Below are 10,891 nucleotides of genomic sequence, written 5' to 3'. Positions count from 1 at the left end.
TGGCTTTCTTTGCCAGGCTTATATATACTGATGACTAACTCTCCCATCCCAACCAAGTCTTTCCTATGGAGTGATACCTTCATCCTTAGGTTTTTCAATCGATGTGTTCTCCTCTGGGAACAGTTATAGATGCATTTGCCACTCACTGGACTACCAAACTCCCTACCTTTTGGTCTCCTGTCCTACACCCCTCAGCTCTGGAAGTGGATGTGTTCAGTCAGGATTAGAGGGGCCTTCATCTGTAAGTTTACCCTCCGATCAGACTTGTATCTAGAGTTCTTTCTCTCATCTAGACCACTCATGTTTTGTTCTTTGCTCCATAGTGGCCTACTGAGTCATGGTTTCCTCTACTCTGGTCCTTACTGGAGCAACAACCCCTGCCATTACATCAGTCCAGGTCTTTCCTCCGACAACCTCGATTGGACGTGTTTCATCCCAATGTTACCAAATTTCATTTTCACTTTTAGCTTTTGTTCAGTCCGTTGCCTTTTCTCAGTGACTCGCCCCTCATGTAGTGTCATTGCATACCCATTCCATTTGTCCTTCCAATTTGTCTGCGTATCAGAGATGCTGATTTACCTTCCGACAGTGGTCCAATCGCCATGGTTTTTGTCCTTCTGTACCTTACCTGTCCTAATTCTTTACTTGGTTATTTGATCAGGGTTTGTCCATGTCCACTGTTTCTAGTTATCAGGCTGCCCTGTCCAACACCTTAAGTTTTTCCTGTTTTTGTAAATCTTTCTCTTCCCTTATTATTTTCCATTCTTTTCATCTTGTTCATCCACCCTGTCCCTTTGTGCTTCCAGATTGGGATCTCAATGTTGTTCTTCATGCCCTGGTACATTCTCCCTTTGAACCTTTTGCTATACGTTCTTTGTACCATCTTTCTCTTAACAGCTATTTCTTTCTCTTCCTCACTTATAGTGGTTGTCATCTTGATATTTATGCTATTAACACTTCCTGTACCCTTTAGTATTCTTCTTATGTTCTCCTTTATCCCAATTGTTCCTTACTTCCCAAGAGTTTTGCTCTCGTGAAGGTTGTTTCGCCTTCTCTCCTATTTACTTACTTATTCTTATACTCTGGGTGGTAATTTTGGTTACGTCCTTTCAACCTCAACGTGTTTGAGGACGACCAGGTGTGTTCAGAAGCTTTTTTCCGCTTCTCTTCAACCCCGCTGCTTGGTGAGGGATGTACATATTCGTGAGTATTATAGTTTGTCTGGAGCAAACATTAAGCTTAGAAAATCAGGCAACAGCTTTTCATTTCCCATTTATACTACCATTCAGATCTGGATTGTCTTCTTTGTCCAGTTCGATCCCTTCATTGTTATATGTCTCATACTGACACCTTTCCCTGTTCTTACCTCTTTATTCCTTGGAACCCCTCTGTTTCCTGTGATCTTTCTTCTATTAACCTTACTGTCTTGGTTTGAAAACTCAAACAACTAACTTACTCAGACTTTTTGGTGGAAGATCATCAGCTTTTTAATGTTTCTTGGCACCAAATATGCCATTTATCTATGTCTTTAGCTGCCTGGATCTGCTGTCCTTTCGAGGAGATTTTTTTTTTTTGCCTTTTTCTTTACAGTTGATTTACATTGTATATCTTTGCACTAACTATGCATATTTTCTAATGCTCACTGTAGAAATGGGTGTTTTTGTAAGATCACTGGCTGCTAATCTATATATATTTATATATATATATACTGAGGACCATCACTCATGTACTTCATGAGAAAAGCAGATAAGGATTTTTGCCCATTCCTATTGACCCATGATTCTTACAATCCAGGTTTTTCTCCTTTTCCAAATAGGGAAATGCAGATGCCCATTGCACTGTCTCCGGTGTATCATTTCTCCAGACCCCCAACATGCATCCCCCCATTTTCTTCTAGTGGAACAAGGGGGTTCCTTGCCACTTCTGGTTCCCAGTTGCTGGAGTTGAGGACTGTGGAGGTTTCCTCACGAGTGGGATTTGTATGATAAAACAAACTTCATAGTCTTATGTACCCACTCAGTAAGAACAGGGCTATCATTATTATGATTCATTATATACACTGTAATAATATTCTCAATCCAAGGCACTTCTACTGATGTTTTTTCCTGGGTTAAACACACTTGTTGATTATGACATTCACTATTAATGCAAGGTGCTTCCACTGAATGTTTTCTGCCTGGATGGACTGCACTTTGTTATACTCAGTAACTACAAGGTGCTTCTCCCAGATGTTTTTGTTCAGGCTGACCTTTTCTGATACTTTTTTTTTCATGCAAGGTGCTTCCACTGGATGTTTTCTGTCCAACTGGATCACACTTGTCAGACTACATCATATCACAAGGCACTTTCCCCGGATGTTTTTTGCCTGGGTGGATCGCACTTGTTGATCTCTATGTATATTATGTATAAAATATGGAATGAAAATGCTATGCAAGGTGCTTCCAATGGATGTTTTCTGCCCGGTTGTTTTCAGTGTATACCAAGGTGCTTCCCCGGATGTTTTTTTGCCTGGGTGGACTGCACTTGTTGATCTTATAAATTTGTTCAAGGTGCTTCCATGTTGTTTTTGTCCTTGGACTACATTTGACATGATAAATCGTATCCAAAGGCACTTTTTCTGGATGTTTTATTGCCTTGGTGGACTGCTCTTGTTGATCTTATAAACTTATGCAAGGTGCTTCCATGTTGTTTTTGTCCTTGAACTGCACTTGGCATAATACGTTGTATTCAAAGGCACTTCTCCTGGATATTTTCTGCCCATGCGGATCACACTTGACTTACTCATATATTGTCCTCTAGCCCTAGCCATGTATTCTATTCGATTCTTCCCTATGTGTCTTCTTTACTGGGTGAAGAGCATACCTGTTCCAGAAGTAGTACTATACCCCATAGGTGTGCCTCCTGTTTTACTTGTGGTTCCTCTGTTTTTTCATGGCAGTTGTTCTCCACTTATTTGATTGTTTTTGCACCTTCACCATCCCCTCCATATTTCCAGTGTGGGATTCTAGTTTTGAAGTTAACATTTTCTAACACCGAAAATGTATTTCCAATAGGTGCATACCTCCTCTCACCCAATTCCCACACTTCCTTTCCACTGATTTGCTGGTGTTTCTGGTTTGTATATGCCAATTCTCTGCCTGCACTAGTATAGGTGGTGCAGTATGTTTGGTGGAGGGTAGTCACATGATCAGCACTTGTTGCTGCAATGATGCAAAAAATAAAGGGGTATGAAAGGCTGCACTGTTCAAAATTTTTATCAGTGCTTGGAAGGCAAGTCAAGGTAGAGATAGCTTTGGCTGAGTTCAGGTAAGTACCTATTGGAAATACATTTTCAGTGTTAGAAAATTTTAACTTCTGGATGGTACTGGTACTCTTAGTTGATTCACATTCCTTTGCTTCCAGTGCCACTTAAGCCCAAGAAATATCCCCATCGTGGAAATTGTAAATCCTTAATGTGAGAGAAGGAATATCTTACATTGGAAAATGTTTTTACATACTCTTCCCAACAGTGATAAGTTTTCAGTGGCATTGCACAACATATGAAATGTCAAACATTGTCAAAATGTAGTTCTGGTACATACTATACCACAACAACTTTATGTCAGCTGTGGTTGTCATGTGACTTGCTGATTTATTTATTTAAAATCTTTTTGATATAATTTATTAAACCTTCTGTGAAACCCGAAAATGTGTATGTATATGTAGCAACAGAGTTCAATTAGTTGTGATATGGTTTTGATCTTTGGTATAATTTTTTTACTGGCAAAGATATGTATCTCAGTTTTTTCATGGTTATCACAGTTTTGAAGCCAGTCAAAAATTGATTATTAGATGCTATGACTTCTTTAATAGTGAAAGTTTAATATAAACAGTATATAATATTTTATATATTAAAATTTATTATAATCTTTGACAGGAAAGTGTCATATAGCAATGTAACAAAAATGGAAATGAACATATGCTTGAGGAATTAGTGTCACATTTCAATTGATTTTTTTTACCTAAAAAGTCAAGAATCTTAGCAAAATGTTTTATACTCATTTAAACATGTAGAATACAATTATCATAAAATTGACCTTTAAATGTGATGATCTCCTTCAAATTTTCTGTGGGCTTTAAGTCAATGGAAATAATAAGCATAATATGGGAAGCTGCATTCCGAAATATTCCCAGATATATGTCATAGGAGATCACAATGAAATTACTTCAGCTCCTGGGGTCAGCTCACTCATTTATATATATTCCCAATGTGAAAGACTAATGCCACGGGTCTCATTGACAAACATCATCATCCGAGTCTCATTCTTCACATTTTACAGTGATGTTTTCAGTACAATACAGTAGTAATGTTGTTAGTATATGATCTCTTGACATTTTGTGGTCTACTTAATATATGAAATTGAAATATTTGGAATATAATACAGTACTGCATGTTCTCAGGATTGAATTTGGCCTCTAATTATTAATCTTATTTGTAACTTTTGAGATGTGATCATTTAGCTATTCTTTCCTGAATTGCTTTTTTATTCTATAGCAATCATGAAATGAAAATGCTACTGTGGATTGATTATATTTTGTAAAATGATGTTCAATACCATCTCTATGTTATGCAGCACAGACATTCTTGTATGTGACTGATAAATGTCAATAATAAGAAGAAATGTAAACTGTACGTTAAGTTTTCATTTCATCTTGGCTACTGTGACCTATTGACCTCTGGTAACCTATCCATAGGATTTTATTATCATTTTTTTGTTTGAATTTTGTTTTTTATCTGACATTCTAAATATAATATTAAAGAATAATGAAACATTTTGTTATCCTTACCCCCTGAAAAGTACCTATTCTGAGCCATTAACACCTGGTTTGAACTCATTCTCATAAAAAGAAATTATCAAGTAGTAATAAAGTGGCACTTACCAGATTGTGGTTCAGGACATGATAGAAATTCGGAAACCTCATAAAAAAATTCAATATATCCTACCTGCTGGTTTGTCCAAATATTCTAGCTTGGCAACTGGACAAATATGTCCATTTATGAGACCAGTAGCTTGTATAACTGCTAAAAATAATGTTAGAAATTAGACCTACTTAATAAATAAGGTTGGCCAGAGTACCCTTTGCTTTACATTTGTATAAGATTCTAAATCTTGAACAAGTAATAAATTTTCGGTATATTTTTTTTACATTCAAACAAGCTTTTTTTCTAATTTTTTGTTAATATTTTAGTACTTTGATAATCATGTATAGAAAAGAAAAATCCAGTAATGTTAAAAATAAATGTAATTTTTGTAGCTTAATATGTCTATGGGTTCATATATAATCATTTGATACCTTTAAGTGTAATTATTATTCAAAAAATTGTCTCTTTGACAAAAGTGAGAAGCCATATGAGCTCACAGAGTACTGTGCGATGCCTGCCACCAACATTTGTGAAATAAATTACAATAACTTGTGTATTTTAATTTCTGAGATTTCAAACATGTAATAAATCACTCAACACTGAAAGTTGAATGATTCTATTAGACAGTGAAGTCCAATGTAAAATAACAGATGTACTTGTTTAGAGCTGAGTGATTAACTTATTACCTGTGAGCATTGATTACATCAGTTAGTGTCATATAAAAAATAATGGATTCATTGAATTTATGATTAAACTGATTAATATCATGAAAATAACTAATCAAGATGAGTATTTCTGATTATTAATGTTTTCAGTTATTCCAACTATCTAAGTAATCAAAATATTGCCTTTATGATTTCTCAGTATCATTTTCAATTAATTCAAGGTTTTTTTTAGCTTAATCAATTATTGTCACAACTAACAAAAATAATTGATAGTGTTTCCGATTATTACTATTTTCAGTTTATTCAAATTATCCAAGTCTCGTGTGAGAATAATCAATTAACTCAATGTAATCGATTAATGAGCTGACAATTAATCAGTTATCAAATTTCATTAGTTGTCCAACTCTTCATCTAACTTAATTTGCTTTAGTAAGATACTTATGTGGCAATGCACTCCATTCACACTACATCATGAAAGTAATTTTAATTATGACTTCCATGGTAAATATGTGTATTTATTCTTCTGAATAATACTGTTTCATGAAGAATTATATGATGTGTATTATTAATTGATCAAACTTTCTAACATCAAATATCTACTCATTGTTTGTACTTTTTTTTTGCAAGAACTTTCTAAGATTGAGTGCATTAAGCAGAATATTGATATACTAACACAAATGTAATTGCTGTCACAATGATAATTTAAAGCAAAATGTCCATTAATATCTGTGTTCAGTATGATTATGTTACATTTTGTTAGAATTTTCTGTGTTTCCTAAAGATAATATAAAGAACAAGATAAATATTAACTTAGTTTTTAAACAACATTTAATACAATAGTTTATAATGAGCATAGAACTTCTACACATATATTTTATGTTGCTTTTCTCAGCAATGCAAGCAGCTAGTAAGGGCCTTTTGGATACCCTAAGTGAAACTTATGAACAAGAATGGGTAGGATATGAACAAATCCCAGTCAAGGCTCAGGTAATGCTAAAATATAAATTTATGTTCAAGAAAATAACTAGATACACCATGTTTTATAACTAATATGTGTTGATTTGCTTAATCCAAATTATTCGTAAATTTCTAATAACAGTTTAACATTTTTCCAATTGCAGGAATTTGGTTGATAGCAATTTTATATAAATCTAAATCAATTTACATCTATATCCTGTTTACATTAAACCTTAAGTTTAGAATAAATCAGTTGTGTTAAAATATAATAATAGATTAAAATTTAATAACTGTCAATATATTATCGAGTATGTCATTGCATTCAAATTTATTTTCAAGTTATTCTTTGTTACAAAGCTTATATACCTGTTGATTCTGATACAGTACATACCTCCGCTCACATAGATAACTATTCTCATTCATTGTTGCCCTCTATATGCAAAAAAATGTTTTGCACTTGCCACAAGCCTTGAAACTCCCAACCATCTAGAATTGACTAATTCCAATGCATTTCACATGCAAATTATCATGCGACAATCCTCCACCAATAAGAGTGTGACACATTCTCTTGACACGCGTGACTCCCTCTATTCAATTCTACCGAACTGTCACTTCTCGTTTGGCAGTACTCATGTTATAACATTTAATTTGTGCTCTCTTTAAATGTTTTATTTTAATTTTTTCCATATTTTTCTGTTAATTTCTCTCAGTTACAGAACTTATTACTTCATTACCAAAACTTTTTTTTATTTATTTCTGCGAACACATTTGTGTTTGGTTATTCATTTTGTATTTTGAATTCTATGTTACCACTTCAGAGGTTGTGTGTTCTATTAGCACAGACTTCATGTCACAGTACTCCACGGGAAGCTTTTCAGCTTTACTTCATTGGGAGATTGATCATCCAATGAACTGACTTTCATCAGGCCTTGCATCGAGTTTGGGGGCCTACGCATTTGACATACAGTCTGCTGAATTTGGAAAGATGAGAAGTTCTACTGTTATGGTTTTTGAATAATTTTATTGCTAATATTATTATTTTGTAGTTATTTGGGTTCCATAACACAAGTTTCATTAGATTGGTTAATGCTTAGTCAAGTTCAGGTTAGCAATTAGTCTTAGTTGTATCTTTTTTCCTATACCACATTTGCTTAGGCTTCTTATGGTCTTTGCTATTTAGGATTACCTGTAATTCATCTTACTGGTATATCAATCATTAGTTTAACTATATTGTTTTTTCTTCCATACACTACGTCTCATACAGGTTATTATTACTATCCACTTTCGTAATTTTATACAATCATATCTATTTAATTTTCGTTATTATTTATCTTTTATCCTTCTTCCTATTCACTTGATTTGTGTGGAACCCTTGAGATGAGGTCCACACAAACTTCTCCCAATATTGTACATACTTATTGTTTGGTTAAGTTTTTATTTTAGTACTTGGTGATATCCTTTGTTCTGTACTGTTTGATTAGGCTTCACAAGTGTTTGCTATTTTCGGTTTAACTGTAGTTCTACTTCTGGGTTAATCAATAATTAAGTTTGATATATTTTCTTCAATGCATAAAGTCACATACATGTTTATTTCACTATACAATTTCTTAACATTTCCATCATATCGACTGTTTCATTTTTGTCTTTCTTTATAGTCTATAAAGTTGATTTTGTTAATTTATAATTTGTACTTCTTACCATTAATTTCGTTTGTGAGGGCCCCTGGGTGCTAGGATCCACGCTAACTGCTCCCAGTATTGCTTGTCTTCCTCCTATAACAGCTGAACCTATTTTCAGATGACCTAGATTTTGTCAGTTTTCCTCCCCTTACACTACTTCGTTGTCTGTGAGTTTTTTCCCTTCCTCAATTACCCATTGGGTTACAATTGTAATTCGATTGGCCTTTTATTCCTTCTTCCCATCATCATTTCTTGGTGTTTCCACTCTGATCATGCACCTTCCTTTTTCCATGCTTGTCTACCTTGTTGTCTGTTGGAGGTACTTCGTATGTCAAGCACTGGGTCTACATCTTGCACATTCATCTCCCATTCTCTGCTGTGGGTAGCTGTTTCTTCCTTGTCAGGGTAACGTCACTCATCTGTTGCCATCCTTCACTCTTTCATGAGACTGTGACTGGCTAAGTTACTTTTTATTACATATATACCTCTTCTTTTTCAGGGACATGTCCCTCTTTTTCTTTCTGGATCCCGCTCCTTGGTGAGTGGTGCCTGACCAGGTATTCTTTAACCACTCAAATCCGTACTGTAAGACCATTATGATTCCATGGCCACACAATGCACACTGGGAGATGGGGGTTTCCACAATATCACTTGTAGGTTTATCCTTGTGGTATGTTTGCTTTGTTAATTTGCCCATCCCAGACTGTACTCAGCCATTGACTACATGGGTAAAGCAGCATGGGAAAGCTGCCCATCCCTGCCATGCCTTGTATTGAATATATTGGTATGGCTTGCTTTTCAAAATCGGGTTTTGTGTTCACCCATTGCACTGTCTCAGGTGTTGTCGTTCCTCTAGACTCTTCACTGCACTTTCTCCCCCTTTTCTTTTAGTGGAGTTCCAAACCACTGGGATGGTGGACATGAAGGCATCCTGCTGAATGTGTTAATGAAATACAAATAATATATATAAATGATTATAAAACCATTCAGTTGAGGGTAGGGTGGTGGTGTTCTGCTGGTGTAGATGAGGAGATTTCCTCCACTATGTAACATGGGAATGAGCTGTCAAAATTGCAGTTCACCCCTTCGATTGGGATCCCTTATCCTACCCCTACATGGAGGTTGTTTCCCAGTAACTGGATTTTGGACTTAGAGCTGAACCAATCAACATAAATCCTCACACATGTGTCACAGATGTCTCTATTTCCTCCCTCATTTATACTCTTTTTTTACTCCATCTGTGTTGTAGATCACAGTGGAGGTACTTGTATATTACTACAGTTCTTTCCCTTCCTCTCTTTCTCGGTACTTATTATTCTGATGATGTTACTGCACTTAGGGTGGTTCTGGTCATTATAACTTTGAGTGAGATGGTTTACATTACACAGACATCTTTTCGATGCCGGGTTACACAGCAAGTCAACTACACCAAAACCCATGCTGCTGGGAACTGACATCCACACGGGGGTAGGATGAGGATGGTACCAGCCAGATGGTACCAGCATCCATGTGGGATTGGGAAAGAGGATCATACCACCAGCAAGTCGACTACAATCAAAAATCTAAGCCACCAGGAACCGACATCCTAGTGGGAGTAGAAAAGAAGATCATTCTGTCTTCACCTCAAGTTCATGAGACTGGAGGGAATATCGTACCCCCACCCCAAACCTATGAACAGGCACAGGATAACAATGTGACAAATTAAATGATCAATCTGGGATGGTCTGTTACACCCTAGTTATGCTACACCTATGGGCACATTCTTTAATCTTCCCCAATTTTATGTTTTCAGGGATTGAGTTTAATAAATAATGTATGCCATAGTTCTCTTCCATTTGGATGTGCTCCTCTATTTTTCCACCCATATATGCGACATTTTTCCACAATGGGCGAAGAGTATACCTGGTTCAGAAGTGGTGTGGTCTTCCACTTATGATCTTCATTCTAAAGATCTCCTTTTGTGGACTGTCCTTCAGATGCTTGTTTTTTTTTCCCCGCACCAGTCCCTCCACCTATTCAATGTGAGATTCTAACTAGTTATGTGAGAAGAAGTAAAGTACTGTATCAGAAGTTATAATTTTCCTATACTGAAAATATAATTTCGATAGGTACTTACGTCTTCTCACTCTTCCTCTCTACTGAAAACTAGTTCTTCCATTTTCTGCCAACACTCGCAGTGATAGTTCTGTAGAATTGAATGGAGGGAGTTACATGCATCAAGAGAGTGTGTCACGCTCTTATTGGTGGAGGTTTGTCGTATGATAGTTTGCATTTGAGATGAAGTGGAATTAGTCAGTTCCAGATGGGTTGGAGTTTCAAGGCTTGTGGCATGGGCAAAAAATCTTTTTTGCACATAAAGTCATCAAGAAATTAATGTCGCTTTTTTTAGATGAAAAAACTCGAACAACTTGTACATTAAAACAAAACATTTATCAAATGAAATAGTCTTCATTCTTATCAATGATGCTTTTCCATCTTACAATCAAGTTGTTAATGCCCTGATTAAAGAAATCACTTGGCTTTAAAGCAAAAAACATCTCGATGTCCTCTTTAACACCTTCCACATTTGCATACGTTTTCCCATTAAGATGGTGCTGCAAAAGATGGTAATCTGATGGTGCCCTATCTGGAGAATATGGTGGGTGGGGGAGAACTTCCCAATCCAACTCCATCATCTTGTGTTGTGT

The 10,891-nt window shown here is 35.8% G+C and overlaps 1 protein-coding gene across 1 annotated transcript in view; it reads left to right on the top strand.

Annotated features, from left to right (window-relative positions):
• LOC106468518 overlaps positions 1-10,891 on the top strand; it is a 100,197-nt gene that overhangs the window by 32,909 nt on the left and 56,397 nt on the right. The window contains exon 4 of the mRNA XM_022396852.1: positions 6,461-6,555. Coding sequence (XP_022252560.1) covers positions 6,461-6,555 — 95 coding nt within the window. The remainder of the gene's footprint in view (positions 1-6,460; positions 6,556-10,891) is intronic.

This window comes from Limulus polyphemus, unplaced genomic scaffold (genome assembly GCF_000517525.1).
Source record: "Limulus polyphemus unplaced genomic scaffold, Limulus_polyphemus-2.1.2 Scaffold3037, whole genome shotgun sequence".
In the NCBI taxonomy this organism is placed as follows: domain Eukaryota; kingdom Metazoa; phylum Arthropoda; class Merostomata; order Xiphosura; family Limulidae; genus Limulus; species Limulus polyphemus.
This window is presented reverse-complemented; position numbering and strand designations above follow the sequence as displayed.